The 20,716-nt window shown below is 33.2% G+C and overlaps 1 protein-coding gene and 1 long non-coding RNA gene across 12 annotated transcripts in view; one reads left to right on the top strand and one right to left on the bottom strand.

Moving 5' to 3' along the window:
* Window positions 1-655: 655 nt before the first annotated feature.
* On the top strand, window positions 656-20,677 carry LOC143248609 (RING finger protein 11-like). 8 transcript variants are annotated; one of them, XR_013027083.1, is made up of 4 exons: window positions 656-1,315; window positions 6,203-6,357; window positions 10,835-11,213; window positions 20,380-20,677. XR_013027083.1 is itself a non-coding variant. In XM_076497112.1 (3 exons), the coding sequence occupies exons 1-3, from the start codon at window positions 1,208-1,210 to the stop codon at window positions 14,903-14,905; spliced, it is 366 nt and encodes a 121-aa protein (XP_076353227.1). In that variant the 5' UTR covers window positions 656-1,207; the 3' UTR covers window positions 14,906-17,437. The 8 variants fall into 8 exon arrangements, 3 of the variants coding, with proteins under 3 accessions (XP_076353227.1, XP_076353228.1, XP_076353226.1); XR_013027081.1 differs by lacking the exon at window positions 20,380-20,677 and adding an exon at window positions 20,065-20,364; XR_013027079.1 differs by lacking the exon at window positions 20,380-20,677 and adding an exon at window positions 14,803-17,437.
* LOC143248610 (uncharacterized) overlaps window positions 18,707-20,716 on the bottom strand; it is a 44,682-nt gene continuing 42,672 nt past the window's right edge. For all 4 annotated transcript variants that reach the window (XR_013027087.1, XR_013027086.1, XR_013027085.1 and 1 more), the window contains one exon: window positions 18,707-19,352. This is a non-coding gene — a long non-coding RNA (uncharacterized LOC143248610). The remainder of the gene's footprint in view (window positions 19,353-20,716) is intronic.

The following is a 20,716-nucleotide window of genomic DNA, read 5'->3' on the forward strand; positions in this document are numbered from 1 at the left end:
TAAAATCATTTCACATGAAAATTTCATACATATAAACGTAAGAGAGTTTGGTCGTTAGTTAAACACAAAGCTATACAGTGAGTTGGCCCGGCATGGCCAGGTGGGTTAAGGTGTTCGACTCTAATCTTGGGGTCGCGGGTTCGAATCCTATCGTACCAAACATGCTCGCTCATTCAGCAGTGGGAGAATTATAATATTACGGACAATCCCACTATTAGTTGGTAAAAGAGTAGTCTAAGAGTTGGCGGTGGGTGGTGATGACTAGTTGCTTTCCCTCTGGTCTTACACTGCTAAATTAGGGACGGCTAGTGCAGATAGCCCTTGAGTAGTTTTGTGCGAGATTCAAAAATAAAACAAAACACAATGAGCTAGCTGTTTCTTGCATTATCACAGCTGTTGTTATAAGCCTTCAGACTTACCAATGGGGAAAAGCACGAAATAGTGTAAAAACAACTGCTTGTCTGTGAAGGTATTTTAATATTATTTTTTTCATACAACATGGTTAAAAACGAAAAGCATCACAGATGTAAGACAGATAAACAGAACTATAAATCAAAAATACACATAGATGATAAAAATGTTTTAAAAAGTGATCCTGTATGTATGTTTAAAATTTTCTGACGGTCCCTTAATATTTCGCCAGCCGATATGCAAGTCTACGCTTGTTGTAAGTCTGAGATAATTTCGCAGTTGTAATGGGATGGTTGTACCGTTAGCTTCGATGAAACATGTTCATTGAACTTTAGTTTTGCATTTATTTGAAAGAAAACGACTGTCCATTGTTGTTGTATTAATTAGCAAACTATAAACTTAAGTGCCAATGAAGTTCTGAAGAAGACTGCTGAACTTGACAGTTGACTGGGTTTCGTCGATGTTTAGGTTACTGTTACTAGTATAGCAGTAAGAGCAATATAACTTTTGAGTTCCAGCAATTATGAGCTAACAAAATATTGAAAATTCAGTTTATAACTACGTCAAAACTGCTTCCCATAATTTGATGGGTGTATAAAACATTAAGGAACAAGAAGTTAATGTTACAAAATGTATTGCCAATTAAGTGAGTCAGCTGATTCCTTTTGTGAAAAAATATCTACGAATGGTAATTGGTGTACGTTTAAAGTTGGTAAGATAAACACAGATTAGATTTTTCAATCTCGTATATATTTGGACTCCACAGGCTTAACTTTAGCAACAGAAGGAACTTATAATGGGAAATTGCAACTGTTTAAAGTCTTTGTCGTCAGACGATGTATCACTTTTGAGAGAGAATTCAAGTGTATCATCAACTGAACAGTTGGGACCACCACCTTATCAGGTAGACATTTTATCTAGGCAAGTAATTGTGTGTCACTGTATTCAGTGCTTGATTACATAGCTGAGTAATTTTTATAGACAAGTACATATGTTTGCCAATACTTGAATTGTGGTACAATAATTGCAAACATTTTCTATATGTATACTTATGAAATAGTTGAGTGAGGTTTTCTAACTGGGGACTTTACTAAAAAATAATTTAGTTTATAAGTTCATAAAGTCAATAATACATTTGTATAAAGAGAAAAAAAAATTGCATTTCATATCACTTTAAATTGTGGCTCTTTTTAGAAAAATGTGGCACATTTAGTGTGTGAGTGAATTCTAAGTTAATCCTTATGAATCAAATGTAATTATCCAAAGCCAGGTATCTATATTTTTAAGAATTTTGATGAAACATATGACAAATTGAGCCTTGAAGTACAAGCTTTTATGATATGTGAAAATTATTTATTTAATTTTTCTTATTTTAAAAACTTTTATTGGTACAGCAGCTGCCATGTTGTTTATGTATTGAAATTTTACAGATAAATAATTACGTGCAGTTCAGTATGGCATGTTTATAGAGCTGTCAAATGCACCATTTACAAATAATACAATTACAGTTTTAATACAAGTACATAATATAACTTTGAATGCTAGTACATTACTATTTATTTTGATGAACAAAGCTGAAGCTAGACGTACCTGATTTCATGTACTGCCAGATCTATTTTATTTTACATGACGTGGAAAAGTATTTTTAAAAATGAAAATGATAGAACAGTGGGTGATCAGTAGATGCAACTGGGTCAAGGATTGTTTATGCAAATGATCAAAATATGAAGGGCAAAAAGATGACTAAGTTGCATGACCCTGGTGGATTATGTTAATTGATGTATTACAAACACAATCTGATCAGCTAGATAATTCCTGTTGACTACAACCAGTACCAGATCAGTCAAGTCATTTATTTATCTCCTATGATTAGACCTTCTGATAGGGGAGGGCAAATAGGGGTAACTGGTCAGAGACCTGGGTGAATGAAACCTGGTAACTTCCATTAAACACCTTTTGCCTGTATCTTCATTTGACCATAAAAAACATTAATTATAGATACTTGATACTTTAAAATAATAATTTGAGTAATATTATATATCTGTTACTTCATAGATTTAATAAATATCTGTTGTTACTTTATTAACATTTTTATTCTTATAGTGTAAGTTAAAAATGCCTGTTGCTGTGATTTTGCCTTGTTTTTAAGCTTGTTGCTGCCCTAATTTAGGATCTTCTATTTATAAAGTTCTTAAAAATGTTAAAAACAGAGAAATGGGGCCCTTGATAGCTCTCGACTCTCCTAAATGAAGTTGTCACTTGGTCAGGTACACAATTTTTGGAGACACAAATATTTATTATAACTTTATGACAATTGCTTCATCAGTTAGATAATGTTTTTTTATTATGTAGTAAATAATTGATTCTTTCTTTTAAACTCTCATCAGGTGCCGACCACCACCACTACTGATGGCAGCCCATTCCATAAGTTTATCACTCTGTTTGAAAATTAAAAGTGTCTGAAATGAATCCTGTCCTATTGTTATACAATCTTTAAATTGTGTCCTTTCATTCTGTTGTCTTCAGAATAGCATGTAGGAGTTGAGGGTTTTGTTCTATCATCTTTACTTGTCTTTCTTGAGATAAAACAAGTGAAGATACATTTTTTATTTTCTGAATCATCTAATAATCTTCCCTGTAATCATTTCAAATAAGTCAGTATTGTATGTAAGATAAGAGATCAAACTATGTACAGTATTCTAAAAGAAATATAACCTTTTTAGAGTTCTGACTTTTAATTAATATGTTTCTAAATAGTTCATAAAATTTTGCTTGCTTTAATACTCACAACAGAGCTTCACTGTCTTTAGTCACTTAAACTACGACTATGCCAAGGTATAGTGTCTCCTGTAGAAATATTCAATTCTCAGATAAGTTTTTTCTTTGTCCCCTTTCCTTCCAACACATGCATAGAAACTTCTGTTCACATTTTTAATATGGTCCTCTTCACTTGAATTCTCTGAAATAAATGTATCAACAATACCATTGTGTAACTTTGGCCTCGAAGATTCGGACTCTTTCCACAAAAAAAAATGGAGATTCAGAAAACTGACCACATTCATAAAGAAAAGCTTGTGTTTTTGTACTTGTTACAGATATTCTAGGTGTTCTGTTCAAAGATGGCATATGCAAACAATATCTGTCGAATAACTCGTATGTATATATAAATATATCATTATGACCTACACTACAGCTATGCTGGTGAAATAACAGTTTATGTAATCTGAATTTTATGAAACACTGATACAGTAAATGAACTTACAAATTCACACTACAAAACTCAATATAGCTTTAATAAACTGAGTACAATAGCTTTACTCAAGTGGTTAAATGAACAGTTGTTGTACAATAATGATGCATTACATGTTTATGGGGCCTGGTATGACCAGGTGATTAGAGTGCTCAACTCGTAATCTGTGGGTTGCTGGTTCGAGTCCCTGCCACACCAAACATGCTCGCCCTTTCAGCCGTGAGGATGTTATAATCCCACTTTTCATTGGTAAAAGAGTAGTACAAGAGTTGGCAGTGGGTAGTGATGACTAGCACAGATAACCCTCATGTAGCATGGATGAAAATTCAAAACAAACAAACAAAATCATGCTTGAAATGAAAAACATGGCAGTGTACAAGTGTGATGATTTTAAAAATTGTACAGTTCAATACTTGTTAAACATTTTCTCTTGTACATGTAGTTACGTGCATCTGTTTTTAAGTTGAAACAAAAACAGTTTCTCTCTTCAAATTGGAGGCTCTTTAGATGTTCTCATAAATTTTAAGAAGGTTTTGTTAGGGGGAGAAGAATCCTTTTTGTGGACAATGGTGTGGTTCAACAAATAGCCTTTTCTCTGCAAAAATCAAAATCAGAATGCACATGGTTGCTCAAGGTATGTGTACATTGACAAAACTGTGATGTTCACAAAGTGGAACACGTTTCATGATCCTCCCCCAAAAAAAAAAAAAATTGTGGCTGGTGATACTTGGTAGTTAGTGGGTTACCATCTATATTATGTATCACTTCACTCTTAGTATAATTAGTTTATCTACTAACTTACCAACTGATTCAAGCCCTTCTGTAGTATTTCTCAATATCGCTTGAAATAGCTAAGAATTTCATTTATTTGAAAATGTGTCTGACTTAATAATTATGTCTGTTTGTCAATAATGTTGTTAAGTAAAGGGACAACACTGACTTCTGAGACACACCACTTATAACAGGGGTCCACTTTGATTGGACTCAATTAACAATATTATACTTTGTATTATCCAGCAGTTTTTCAATTGGGTTACTCTTTCTTGTTGAAAATCAAGTATATCAAATCCACGTATCTTCCATGATCCGGATAACAAATATTTAACATTCTTTAAAGATGAGCAAGGCAAGGATTTCCATTTAGTTCCATCTGTGGACTTTCCTGAGAATCGTATATCTTCCCTGTTTAGAAAGAGGAGCCATGTTGGCCACATATTCTCGTGTTTATTGATGTACCAAAGTTAGAAAAGGGAGGCTTGTATATCTGATGTTTGACCTCTTTAGTCTTCACACATATTCTCGTGTTTATTGATGTACCAAAGTTAGAAAAGGGAGGCTTGTATATCTGATGTTTGACCTCTTTAGTCTTCACACATATTCTCGTGTTTATTGATGTACCAAAGTTAGAAAAGGGAGGCTTGTATATCTGATGTTTGACCTCTTTAGTCTTCACACATATTCTCGTGTTTATTGATGTACCAAAGTTAGAAAAGGGAGGCTTGTATATCTGATGTTTGACCTCTTTAGTCTTCACACATATTCTCGTGTTTATTGATGTACCAAAGTTAGAAAAGGGAGGCTTGTATATCTGATGTTTGACCTCTTTAGTCTTCACACATATTCTCGTGTTTATTGATGTACCAAAGTTAGAAAAGGGAGGCTTGTATATCTGATGTTTGACCTCTTTAGTCTTCACACATATTCTCGTGTTTATTGATGTACCAAAGTTAGAAAAGGGAGGCTTGTATATCTGATGTTTGACCTCTTTAGTCTTCACACATATTCTCGTGTTTATTGATGTACCAAAGTTAGAAAAGGGAGGCTTGTATATCTGATGTTTGACCTCTTTAGTCTTCACACATATTCTCGTGTTTATTGATGTACCAAAGTTAGAAAAGGGAGGCTTGTATATCTGATGTTTGACCTCTTTAGTCTTCACACATATTCTCGTGTTTATTGATGTACCAAAGTTAGAAAAGGGAGGCTTGTATATCTGATGTTTGACCTCTTTAGTCTTCACACATATTCTCGTGTTTATTGATGTACCAAAGTTAGAAAAGGGAGGCTTGTATATCTGATGTTTGACCTCTTTAGTCTTCACACATATTCTCGTGTTTATTGATGTACCAAAGTTAGAAAAGGGAGGCTTGTATATCTGATGTTTGACCTCTTTAGTCTTCACACATATTCTCGTGTTTATTGATGTACCAAAGTTAGAAAAGGGAGGCTTGTATATCTGATATTTGACCTCTTTTGAAACTCTATTGAAAACATTGGGAAAAACAAGTCTATATCTAACCCACCTTTATAGTGTGATTTAGAGAGAGTTACAGGAGAACTGTGATGTAACTCTGCATTATCTAGCTTGGCATACTTTATAATTTTAACTATAGTGCTGTGTTATATATATAAGAAGATGATTTCTCATTACTAAATTTGTGTTTGAAAAAAAGAAATAATTTATTACCATGTGCACTTGTTATATATTATATATATATTACTAACATGACAATATTAAAATAATTGTAATTATTTATCCAGGAAAGTGAACCAGTTCCAGTGTACTATCCTTCACCTAATGTCAGCCGTCCGGCATCTCAGTTAACAGAAGAAGAACAAATACAGATAGCCAAAAGGATTGGCTTAATCCAACATATTCCAAGTGGACTTTTTGATGGAAGCAAGAAAAATAGAGAGTAAGTTGACCTGACTTTAGAGCAATGTCTGAGTGTAAAACGCTCATAAGAAACTTGTTTATAGAATGTTTTTACAGTCTTTTATACTTAAAACCTTTCTTATATTTTACTGTTTATCGTGGAAGTAGGTGATACGAAATTGTTGCAGCATATATACTGTACATGTGAAGAAAAATCTGTTATGTATGTACGTATTGTAACTATTGTTCTCTGCCAGTTTTAATTTTGCATTTATTAATAGTTACTAAGATGTTTTCTTAGTTGAAGATAAAATTTATATGTTAACATCTCTTAAAAGAAGGAAAGTCTGCAGTCCAGACAATTTGAGTTTTGTTGTTATGCTTGGATATTGTATGTCCTGTCAAGTGTGATGTATTGTTCCATTACGTAACTTTATGACCCCCACTAGTATAGCAGTAAGTCTTCGGATTTACAACGTTAAAATCAGGGGTTCGATTCCCCTTGGTGGGCTCAGCAGATAGCCCCATGTGGCTTTGCTATAAGAAAACACTCGCATAACTTTTTCTCCACTAAAAACATAAAACATACACAACTCTGGTAGGAGGTTTGTCTGCTTGTCTGAGCACAGTGTACATTTTGTAGTAGCCACCATGAAAATAGGAAGCTTACGTTGCTTATTAACATAATAAAAGTTGACTTGCATTTGTTGACCTTTGTTGGTGTAAACCAGTGGTTCCCAAACTGGGGGTAATTTAACAATTTATCGGGGGTAATGGAGGGGTGACAGAAAAAAAGTTAAAATTCTGAAAATCAAGAAAACATTGAGGTAGCTGGTATTAGGATTAATGTTAACTTAGTCTTAGTATGTAAAGTTGTAAATTAAACCTATTTTAAGTATGTAATAAAGTTAAACCAAATAACAATAAACATCAAAAACTAATATACAGTAGTAGAAAAGAAAAATATGTATCTAAGTGTGTGGTAACCTAAAAGTATTTTGACAAGTATGCTTCAGAACACAAGTCACTTAGTAACCCTGATGACTCATCGACGTGTCCAGTACGCGTCACTCACTGCCTGAGGTTGTCTCTATTTCACACTGTCAGCTTCTATGTGAGCATCAGCCGAGGTAGACAAAACCTGGTATGTATGTGTACTGCCCTGTGCAGTATAGTTAGTATTTACTTACTATTACATCATTCCTATGCTGAATAAGCTCTTTTAATGCTATCTAGAATGCCATGAAAAAATAAATAAAAAGTTCACATTGTTCACACTTTTTTATGCAGTTTTATTTTATTTTTCTGCAGATTAAACAATAAAATGTCTAAAAGCGCACTTATTCTGACGCCTTTCTTCGCTATGGCTTTGTGAATTTACCTTCTGGTGGAGAGGATCGGCCACAATGTGTAGTATGTCACAAAGTGTTGACAAATGAAAGCCTCGAGCCATCAAAACTCTCAGCTCACCTCCAGAAGTGCCATCCAAATCTTCAAAATGAGGATCAGGCTTATTTTCAGCACCGGCTGTAGCACTGAAGAATATCCAGTTCGGTTCATCTGGAATTCAAGCCCAAAAGCTTCAAGCTGCGGTCGAAGCATCTTACTTTGTTGCATATAAAGTTGCCGAACAACAAAAATGCCACACCATTGCAGAGAATCTGATTATGCCTTGTGCATACGAGATGGTAAGCAAGGTATGTGGGGAGGATCAGCGAGTGTCATATCTCTATCAAACAACACAATCCGTCAATGACATGGCATCAGATATTCTGTCCCAAGTTACAACAGAGATCAAGGAAAGCTCATATAGCAAATTCTCCTTGCAATTTGATGAATCGTGTGATGTAGCCAGTTGTGCTGTTCTCCTTGGGTTCGTTCGTTACGTCCACCAGGACAAGATCAAAGAAGAGTTCCTATTATGCGAAGATCTGCTGACAACCATGAAGGGAGAAGATATCTTCAATATCATCAACAGTTTCTTTACCATGAATGGATTGGATTGGAACAGCATTCAACAGGTCGAGAGAGATGTTTATATAAAGTCTAGATTAGTATAAATACAATGAATTACATGGCATATAGTCACATAGTTTTATTTATTGTACAAGTAGCTGTAGTGTAGCTAATATTTTATACATAATTCACAAAAAAGTATCGTGCCTGTCGTACTGAAATACTAAAGTACCAAAATAAATTAAATTAAATTAAAACCATATAATTATAACACAAAAGATAAGTAAGAATGACTAACTGACGCAATCTATAATAGTTTTTCTTTTTTAATCTAGGTCTCCGTCGATGGAGCACCATTGATGATGGGTCGTAATCGTGGATTACGGGGCCTCATACAAGCTGTGAATCCAGAAATTTCTGTAGATCATTGCATCATTCATCGGTACTCTCTTGGATCAAAAAGCCTGCCTGGTAATCTGAAATTAGTGTTTGAAGATGTGTTGAAAATCGTCAATTTCATCAAGTCCAGGGATGTGAATTCGCGCATATTCAGGGAGCTGTGCAAGGAAATGGGAGAGCAGTATCAAGTTCTGCTCTACCACACCGATGTTCGCTGGTTGTCACGAGGCAAGGTTGTACGTCGAGTCATTGAGTCTCGAACGGCTCTTCAGGAATTTCTGAAACAAGAAGAATCTCCTTTTGCTACCAAGTTCACTGATAAGGAGTGGCTTGCTCGACTTTGTTACTTGGCTGACATATTTGCAGAGCTGAACAGTGATAATCTGCAACTTCAGGGCCAAAACACGACTGTCATTGATGCCTATCACACTGTGACTGCATTTCTGGGAAAACTGAGACTCTGGATTCGATGCTTGGAAAAAGGAGTGATCGCTCAGTTTCCCACCCTAGACCAGTTTGTTGAGGAGAATAGTTATGATACTGGATCACTTTTACAGACCATCAACAAAGAGATGAGCGACCATTTGAAGGGGCTTGAAACAAGCATGCAACTTTCCAGATAGTGACCTAAAAACAGCCAGTCTTCAGTGGATCATTCATCCCTTTTCTGTACCTGATGAGGCCATTCATGATGATGATTTCCCTGCAAAGGAGGAGTGGATCACAATGCGAGCAAATGAAGCCTTGAAAGTCAAATTGCAAAATCAAAATGCAGATTCCTTTTGGATTTCACAACTAGCTGACTCGCCAACTCTGTCCAAGAGAGCCTTGAAGTTGTTGGTATCATTCTCAACAACATATCTGTGCGAGAAGGGGTTCTCAACCGTGCTGGGGATGAAAACAAAAAAGAGGACTCGCTTGAATGTTGCAAATGATGCCAGGCTGGCACTTTCAACCACAAAGCCAAGAATTCCTAAACTAGCTTCAAGTATGCAACTCCATCCATCCCACTGATGTTCTTGACATCTTTGGCAATATTCATTAGAAATGCACAATGATCAAATACAATAATTAAAAGTGTAATTCAGTGTAAATAAATTATATAAATAAATTGTAAATAAATAAAGTGTAATAAATAAAGTGCAATATATCTCTAGTTTAATTTAGCCATATATATCAATGTTGAAAACATTTTGTGAAAGGGGTAACATGCTTAATGTGGCATGTTAAATTGGGTAACAAGCTGAAAAAAGTTTGGGAACCACTGGTGTAAACTGATGACCTCATTTTAGTGCATATAACTTTGGCTTACAAAATAAGAAATAAGCCTCATGTCCTCTGAATTTTCAAAATAAAGATCACGTATCATTTTATAGTACCTGTCATTCTTTGAATATCAGGTATTTACTTTCAGAAGTTATGGTATTTTGAAAAGGAGATGAACACTGAAGATGAATACACCCACTGCTGTGCTTTCATGAAAGAAATAGTAGTTGTGGTTTTATAATTGAAATCATTGTTTTTGCTAATATAGCAATAAATTAGTCAAAATGAATTTTTATTTTATAACTGCGTTACAATAAATAACATTTAACATACGCCAGTTTGCTTTAGTAGTAACACTTTGAAAATATTTTTTTAAAGTTTTTACATATGCATACTTTATGTTGCCAACATCTGGCACTGTAAAGTTGGAATATCTTTTCTTTGACTCTGAAAATGTTTTTTGTTCCTACCTCAGTTTGAGTTTTTTAATTGGTTAAAATTATTTTGCTACAAAAGTCTGAAAGCACAATACTGTTTTCAGATTTTGTCTATTCAAACCAGTCTTCACACTTGCTTGAATAGTATTTATCTGTTTCTCTTTTTGTCTTCATTCTTCACTTGTGTGAAAATACTGTAGAGCCATGTGTGAGATCGTCTGATTGGATAGTTTGTGTTCGTGTAATGTTGTTGATGTATAATGGATGGTAACGTGACGAGACAGGAACACGAAGAGAAGGCCACCTACATGTAGAATCATATGTACATGTGAAATGGTTTGAAAAGGCTAAGTTTCTGACACAGCTGGAATGTGATGCTCAGAAAATCTGTAGGACTATGAGTAATTGTTTTCATAAGAAAATGATCGTATTCTAATAACCATGGTGTCATGTTTTCAGGTGTGTCATTTGCATGGCAGAATTTGTGATTGGCGATCCAATTCGGTTCCTACCGTGCCTCCACGTCTATCATACTGAATGCATAGATGATTGGTTGATGAGGTCGTTCACTTGTCCTTCCTGTATGGAACCAGTTGATGCTGCACTGTTGACCATGTACCACAATAACTGAAGATTTGCTGGTTAGTGGTACCATTCGCAAAATCCTAAGCATTGAAAAGGAAAAGTTCTAGTCTTTCAAAGAAGTCTTTACTTGGTCAACGTTTGATATTGTGAATGTGTAGAATACGAGGTACTGAATGGAAGAAAAGTGTTTTTGCCACCCCATACAAAAAACTGAAATGTAAAGGAAACATTTATTATTAAACAACAACAAAATGTAAGTATTTTAGAGGTATGAGAAACCTTTTGGACTTCCAGTGAATATGTGGTGAAGGTATATATTTAAATCAATGTATAATTCTATAAATCTTAGTATTGTGCTATAGAATAAATAAAACATGTAATTCATAATATTCTGAATTGAGTTCTGATGACAATTCTCAAGAAATTTTCAGTTATTAATGGAGCAACACCCTGTTGACTGATGGTAAAATATATGAACCTTAATGAAATATTGACGTGACTATTTGATAAAGTAATTGTTTAATTATTTTTTGTGTTTTCAATGATGACGTATTTGTACTTGATTGGATACAACATATTAATACAGCTTGAAAAAATTACTGATTGAGAGAAATATAAGTTTCAAAGTTTATTGAAGTTTGTATCAAAGTTGTGTACTAAAGAACAAGAAATTTGTAAGATCTTGGAAGTTAAGTAACACTGTAAGAAATAAGTTTAAGAGCAAGACCCATCAAATAATGATGTTTTTATAGAGAAGTACAATGAAAGTAAGTGAAAACCATAACACTAAAATTAATATATTCATCGAGTATATTCACTGTACAGTAAGTGTAAGAGAAGGTAAAAATAAGATTACACAAGCGTGTAGTTTTAGTAACTGGTGCCTAAAGCTGGTATACATGCATGAGTCATGTGGTTTATTTACATTTCACATACAGCTGTGAATGTGATATAAAAATTGCATAGGTGTGTATTTCTTCTAGACTTGTGTATTTTGGATACATAGTAAGAGAATTCTTGTAATGTACTTGGATGTGTTGTCTCTGATAAAAGTTTAATTTTTTTTAGCTTTATTTGAAAACGCAGATCTGCTGGGGTTGTTTGTAAGGTGATAATAGCATAATGTACATTATCAAATACATAAATTGTGGTGATATTTTAATTTTTGGCTGCACAGATTTTAAATAATTTATAAATCTAACAGCCAAAGTTTAAAGACAACTTGCTGCATGAAATGTTCTGTAACTTTAACAAGAACTGAAAAGTTAAAAAACTGTTTTACATACAGCAGAGATATATTTAACTTTTGCCAGTATATTGTGTAATTTCTTTACTAATTCAGTGGAATTTGCTACAATGTGTTCCTCTGATTTCAGACAAAACGTACATCATTCTTGATGATGAAAAACCCACTTGAAATAAAAATGTATCTCAGAATGGCTGGTATGGGTATTAACACTTTTACTGATAAGGAGGTCATCTTCAGATTAACTAAGAGAGAGTTTGTGACAGACCGTTGCCGGTCACATGTCTTAGGAACGAGAGTGTAAACCGGTGCAGGATTGTAGAGGGCATTGCAGTCAGATGTTAGGTTATTAATTAGTATAGGTATAAAAGTGTTCCTTTACATTGGTTTAATTTTGGTTTTAGTTCTTGTGTAAGTAGGGCTTCTTTGATTTTGCATTTATTTATATTTGTTTCCTTACTTATTATCTGGGTGAATGTGTGTTTTTGTCATTCAATATGATAATAAGAGTTTAACTTTTGCACACTCTTATTAAATTTGGCTGTAGTAACTTGACCAAATAAAACAACACGTGATATTGATTGTTGTTACCTATGTATGAGCAATATTCAGCTTCATAATACAAGACCATTACCTTACTGCTACTCATTGTAAAAACAGTAAATTCATTGTCATTTAACTTGTCTTTGTGGTATAAAGAATGTTTAAAAATTGTAACTGGAACCTAACAGATACTATTCTTACATATACACATATGATTCCAGGATTTGTAACTTAGTGTAGCTGGGGGTTAAGGGCCTTACTTTAATAAGAGTTTTTAGTAATGAGATTGCAAGAAACAATCATATTTCTCCTGGTTGTGTCTTCAGAGATACATTTAGCTTTTATTTTTATTGTGGATTTAGGGAGGGGACAGGTTGGAGGAGGCACATGACCCACTAGTGATATATTCATTCCATTTTAAGTTCTTCCAAAAGGAAGTAAGCTCTTTTAGTGTTTTTTTACTTCCCTAGTTAAACATTTGTAAACAAAACTGTGAGTATAATATTCTTATATGGTAAGACGTGGGGATTGTTCTTGTATTATATACTAAAGTCTCCTCACAAAATGACCTAAATGTTCATATGATGAATTTATAGATACCTTAGTTTTAACTTTGTTTCTTATGCTTGTATTAAATTGACATTTGACATGAATATTTTGTCTTAGTTAGTAATGACAAAATCTCCATTTTTAAATTTTTTTTTTGTCTTTCTCTACAACTTGAACAATTCTGTTCTTACAAGCTGTACTACTAATGTGATTATAATATTAGTGAAATGGAATATTGTTAGTGTCTGAATGTTATTTGTTTTGTTTCACACTGAAAACACTAGCCAGTGCTTAGACTGATTTCAACACTTGGTAGGTTTTCTTCAGTCTTGTGATAAAAAGTGTAATACTTAAAAAGAATACCTATTTGAAAGATTTTCTTAGAAGGCACTTAGACAGGCTACTAGAATGTATAAGATATTGTCTTGTGTTTCATTAGTTTGGTGGCAAATGGGTGATAGGAAATTCATACAGTTAGGTGACAGTAAATTATGTCAAAATACAGGCCATTGACTGGACAAGTTGTCAAAATACAACTAGTTTAAAAATCAACTTGTAGACAGCATATTGTCAACATTTGTGTTATGAAATGAATTTATTATTATATTTATGTTCACTTAGGGGAATACATGCATGTTTACATGTACATGAACCAGATTTACAATGTATGAGTAATTTGTTGCATTTTGAATAGATAAATACAAAATGCAATGATTTGATAGAGACCAAACACTATTATGCCAATAGAACAAAATTATACCCACACTTCTGAGGTCGAGTATAATCTGTGCATTGTCCATGAATTCTTGATAGAGTGTAAACATACACCACATTAATTCATTTCCTGTGACAGTCTTTTTCCATTAGCTTTGCCAGATGTTTTGCTAGTCAATGTTTATCTGAAGTATAGTAGCTTCTGTGTCGTGTTTCTCCTTTTGAATTTTGTTCAGCAATGAAAACATCGACGCTTTTCTCTTGTCCAATATTTTCTTAAATTTATTATACTAGCCTTCTACAACCTGATTAGTTGTAATAATGCTTTATATAGTAAAAAGGCTATAGTTTTGCCAAAATGTTAACCTAATTATTTTACTTTGATAGCCATAACCATTCATCTAGCTCACTGTTGGCAATACTAATGGTACATTCGAAATATAGGTATTTCAACAAATCTTTTGGCAGATGAGTTGTCGCTGAGTGTCTGTCGACTGGTAACATTTCCAATGAGTTGAGTGTTGCCAGGTTGTCCTGTCATCGTGTTGGTTTTCACCCAGTCAACCGTGAACCAATTCATTGTCTAATGAATTCTCTATGGTAGTTGTAACCGTAGTTCAGAACGTTCTGGATGTCCATCCATTTGTCAATAAAATGCATGTATATTTACAAATTCTTATTATCTTTAGTTTTATTTTCATGAAATACTGTTTGAAATATCAAATGCTGAATGTTTTTAACTCATTCAACTTTCCTTGTTTTTGATTTTTCTAAAATTCTGTAATTGCAGGTGGACTGTGTTGAAAACAGCTTGTTTGGTCATGTGGAATGACAGTATTGTCTCCAACTGTTACAAATTCTTGCAAACTTTAAATAGTACAGTTCTATACTAAGTGTGACGTGTTCTGTGGTTTGATAGATGGAAGTCTTTAATTTGAAAAGAAAATCACTTAATATATAGCAACATAATGTCCAAATAAAACCTTCAATAATTGAATCAGAAACATAACCATGTGTGGTGTATGAACAAAAACTTGTCGCTTTAGTACCCTGATTTTATTACATAAACTTGGAAGATCTTAAAAAGCAGTTATATCAACATTTTAACTAAGAATACATTCGTGAATGTTTATTTTCACTCGAAGGCTTCCTGTTGCAAGCTGAACTGCATTGTCGATTTAAAGATTAACTAAGAAATGTAAGTGTATTTAAATGCTCAGGCTGTGGTGTGTGCTTGTCTTGAGAGGCACAATGCATTTGTAGGGGTTATGCAATTATGACTATAGGAGCATACAAGGTATATCTGAAAGTACAACTTTCATAAGCTACTGTACAAGTATTAAGTAATATATTAACATGGGAAAGTGCAACAAAACATATTTTTAGAATAAGGGGTACAATAAAAGTTTGCAGACCATTGCACTAGAGTAATTCATTCCTATGTGTTTTATGGATATAAAGATAGAAGACTGTCCCGAATATAGAAAGATTTCCAGTGTTATTACTTTCATAAGATGAAATATTATAAACTTAATATTTGTACTGACATGTATTACTTTGGTAAATACAAAAATAGTTGGATCAGTATTTAATTAATCAATTATTTGATTTTTATAATATGATAAATATGTATGTACATAAATTTTTATTTTAAAGAATTGTGAGGTAAGTCAACAGAAAGCTGAACCTAGTTTTCCATTGAAACACTAAATCTATTAGCCTAAACAGGACAGTTATGTCCTTCCATTATAGTGATACAAGTTCAAATGCTGTTAGCCTGCCTTATAACTCTCAACTCTTTAAGAATAAATAAACATTTTCTTGCAAAAATATTCACCCTTACCATAACGTCGCATTTTGATGAAAGACAAATAATGTAAACAATTTTTTTTATGAATTTATTTCTACTCAAAACTCAAGTGATTAAACCTAACACTGTTATGTGTGAAGGAAGTTGAATGTTAGCAGAATCTGCAAAAAATATATATATAAATTAAAATTTGTTGTCTGTACAAGTAGTCAGTTCCATAAGTTAGTACTTGAAGGAAGCATTTTTGGCAGCAATTACTACTGTGAGTCTTTTTGGATAGATTTCTATCAGCTTTGTACATTGGGATGGTGTAATTTTTACCTTTTTTCATTGCAAAATTGTTCAAATTCTGAAAAGTTCATTGGGGATCATTGATGAACTGTAATCTTAAAGCCTTACCATAAATGTTCTCATGTGTAGATAGCCTAGTTGTTTTGCACTATAAAACACCAAATAACCTTTTGAATTTAAGTCATGACGTTTACTGGGCTGCTTCAAAATATTCAATTTTCCTTTTAAAACCACTCCAGTTGGTTTTGGCCTTGTGTATATCTGTGTCAATGTCCTGCTGAAATATGTATTGTGACCCACTTCTACATTCTTGGCTGACTTGAGCAGTTTTTCCTCTAATATTCACCTGTATATTGTACCATTCATCTTCCCTTCAATCCTGACAAGCACCCCCATAATATGATGCTACTACCACCATGTATGACAGTTGACTGAGTGATGGTGTTGTGTTGGGTTTTGAATTTAGACAAAAAAAATTCCAATACATGTCTTTTCTTGCCACAGAATGTTCTGCCCATATCTACAGTATCATTTATATACTTGGTTGGAAACTTCGTACAAGATTTAAGATGCTTCTTTTTTACTAATGGCTACTTTCCTGCTATTCACCTGTACAGATCAGCTTTGTGTAGGGATTTGGATATTGTTGACATATATATACTGAGTCCCATCTGAGATATATCTCTTTGCAAATCTTATAAAATCAATAGTAGCACCTCTAACCAGTTTTTCTGCTTGACCAGCTGCTTAGTCTGGTAGGGCAGCCTGATTTTGATAGTGACTGGGTGGTATGAAACAAATTCCACATCTTAATGATGGACTTCACTCTTCTCAAAAGGATAACGAATGATGTTAAAGTTTTCTTGTAACCATCTCTGAATCTGTGCTTCTCTACCATTTCAACTTCCATGACTTGTTTGGAAAGCTCTTTGATCTTCATGGTTGATATGTCGTAACGCTCTGTGAGTTGTTAAACCAATTTTTATTACACACAGACAGAGACCATTACACTAACTTTGTGACCTTTCAAACTAATATTGTGCATCTGAACTGATTTAGGGTTACCATAACAAAGGGGTTGAATACTTATGCAATTGAGAATGTTCTAATTTTCTTTAAAAATCTAACTTACTTCCACCTGCACTTTTTTAGCTTTCTTAGATAAGAGTAGATTGTATTGATCTTTAATACAAAGTCCCATTTTAAAGTTTCATGACTGCAAGCTCAGATAGCAACAAAATGTGGAAACTTTGCAGGGGGAGTGAATACTTTTGCAAGGCACTATATATAGACTTTCTATAATATGAAACAAGATCAGTTTCAAAACCAATCAATAAACATCTGAGAATTAAAGAGACATCATTTCAACTTTTATCATCCCAGATAGGCAGATGGTTAACTCCATTGAATACAGTCTGAGATGACTGTTACTAGTGACCAGTAGAGCTACCTGGGAGCTATATAGTCTTAATACTGTGTCATCTTGGAAGAACAGTAAGTTGAGTGTGTAACTATGTGCTATTTCACAAAATGCTGTGAATGACTGAATGTTGTACTTAAGTGAAAATGTTACCAGTTTGGAACATCATGTTTATTTGTAAACATTTCAGCTCAACTTTTATCACGTTAATTCTGAAGTAAAAAGCAGAGTAAGGTTACAGAAAGCCATCCATAAACATTGTAAGTGGACATTATTCTAATTATGTAATGGATTACCATTGATGTGTTTGATAGTACGTTTGTAAGTTGACAATAAATATTTAGGATTTATCAATTTTTATATCTATCCATATCCTTTTGCCTTGTATTTCAGGATTTTGAATAATTGAGGTGAGATACACCCATGGGTGTTACATATGAAGCTATTCTTACCAGTTTCTTTCTTCTTTTAAATGGTCAGTTTTACTTTGTTATTCATGACTTATAAAGGGTGTCCCAAAATGAATATACCCAAAAGAAAGCTGAATAACATTTGTATTACCTGAGATAAAATTTAAAACAACATATTTTCTGAAGACTTGTAAGTTATATGTGATTTAACTGCTATACTTCTGCATGTCTTTCATCACTAGCTATAATCAGTGTTATTGAACACAGCTGAAGGTATTGGTAAGACAGAGTCATGGATGCAAAGCTTTAGTTCCTCAAGATCCCTTAGTTTGTTACAGTAGGCTTTTGTTTTCAAAAAGCCTCCAAGATAAAAGTCCAAAGTGTATTAAACTGGGGGAACTCTTCAGGAGTTATCACTTTAAACTTTCATAAATAACAATGTTAATTAGTGTAATTAATAACAATAATAATTAGCTTCAATAAAACAAGTATTCAGAATATATATTGAGTTTTGCTGTTATTTCAAATAATTGAAAAGTTATTCAACTTGTATTCATTTTGGGACACCCTGTATTTGATGGATTATATCTTTAGCTTAAAACTTGTTTCTTATTCTGTGTAATTTTGTTTATATTCTAACTTTGTGTGTATTTCAAACACTGAGAAACAAGGGATTGTAAGTGTTATTTGTAAAGTTTGTTATGTCTCTTTTTACATTACAATAGGTTAATTATGTCTGAAGAATGCAAAGAGAAGAAAACGGCTTGTTTCAAGTTTTATTATTTTAACTTTTATTCCAGACCATCCCACGAAATGAAATGTTATTCTATTCTCAATATACTTGAGCTTTTAAAGTGTATTTGCATAATTAACAAACATTTAAATGCTCACAACATTAATTTATACTCAAATTCATTGCTTTAACTTAAGAGTTCGATATCAGTTGCAGTTACTACTGTTTTTGTGTAGGTTCAGAGTTTTTGCTATTGAATGTAATAGATCCAACTTTTCCTTCAAGTTCTTCCACCTTAAAGGTGAAACTTTAAAACACACTGTTGTGTTAAATCTTTTGATGTGCCAAAAATGGCCTAAGCAGTTAGTATTAATTATGTTCGAAAGACATGAAGTAGTATCATAAGCTCTGGTTTTACAAAGATTCTTTACTTTATGAAGCCATAGTAATTTAAAAACAACAACAACAAAGAAATGTTTAATAGCTATAGAAATATAAGTAGTTATGTGAAAGACAATTATACTTCTATTGTATTTATAATAACTTATAGCTGTTATTATTCTTTTCTGTAATAAAAACATTTAAAATTAGCAGTTTTAGCAAGATACATGAGATTAGCTGACACAAAATTGTCGCTCATAACACTGGTTTTCTTCAAGACGGAGTAAAATGTGACCTGAAAAGTAATGAAAAACAAACAGATTGAAAGATAATTTTTTTTTTTTTAGTTTATGTTTTTTATCATTTCACTTAAAAATTCTTTATAACATAATATTTAGGGACAGTAAGGGATGTGTTGGTCCATTTCAGCTGTCCCATCCTCTAAACTAAACTAAAATTATTAAATAAATTAATTTAAAAAAAATCTCTAAGCTGTCCTTGTCATTGATATAGATATCAAGTTTTATCTTAAATTCACATGGTTTACTCCTTTCACAACACTGGAAGGCAACTCATTCCAAATGCCAACCACCCTGTTATATCTAGTCCTACCATTTTTGCCATTAAGTATGAAAACAATATGATGCACAAACACTACTATTAATTCTCTATACAATCTTAAATACCTCAGTAAGATCCCCTTTAATTCTTCAGTTTTTAGAGAGAACTATTCCAGAGATCTTAACCACCTCTCCTTGTATGACAGCCCACTTAATCCAAAACAACTCTCCTCTTAACCCATTCCAACAATTCAATGTCCTTCTATTTCAGAGATCTTAACCACCTCTCCTTGTACGACAGCCCACTTTATCCAAAATAACTCTCCTCTTAACCCATTCCAACAATTCAATGTCCTTCCTTAGGTAAGGAGCCCAGGACAGTTTGGTCCTTCAAGGCTTTTCTTGTGCACTTACTATTAAAATTTAATTACATATGTTATTTTTCAGGGAATAACAGATCCATTGTTTAAACTTGTAAAGTTCTGGCTTCTGTGGACGACTGATAATGCCAACTCATTCCAGAAGCAAGTCACCTTGTTAGAAAAGTAAAACTGTCTTAAATGGAACCTGTCCTCCCCTTTTTATGAGCCTGAGGTTTGTGTCCTTTTGTATAGGAAACATGGCACAGAGACATTTATCAGTCCCATGAAATATTGTAAGCTTCATTATTGTCTCTGGATAAGATAACTCTTCCACGTCTGAAATCATCTTATTAACTCTCCTTTGAATATTTCCCAATGAGTCGACATTTTTTTTTTTCAGATATGGCAGACTACAGATCCAAACTGTATGCAGTATTTCAAGTTAGGCCTTACTAGTGTTTTGCATAAGTAGGTAATTGCCTCTGTTTGTGTTTTGACTTGTAATTAGTATATTTATAAATATATTTAATTAAGTTTAAATTCATCTGAATTAAGTGACTTCATGCAAAAGAATACATTGGATATGATGTATGGTACAAAATGAAGACAGTTTTTGTTTAAAGTATGGACAAATTCAGTGTACATAATTGAACGAACATAATGTGTATAGTTCCATTAAAATGCTTGATGACCGTTTATTATTAGATTGATGAATTAAATGATGTTTTTCTCTTAAG

The sequence above is a fragment of the Tachypleus tridentatus genome, chromosome 4 (assembly GCF_004210375.1).
Source record: "Tachypleus tridentatus isolate NWPU-2018 chromosome 4, ASM421037v1, whole genome shotgun sequence".
NCBI lineage: Eukaryota > Metazoa > Arthropoda > Merostomata > Xiphosura > Limulidae > Tachypleus > Tachypleus tridentatus.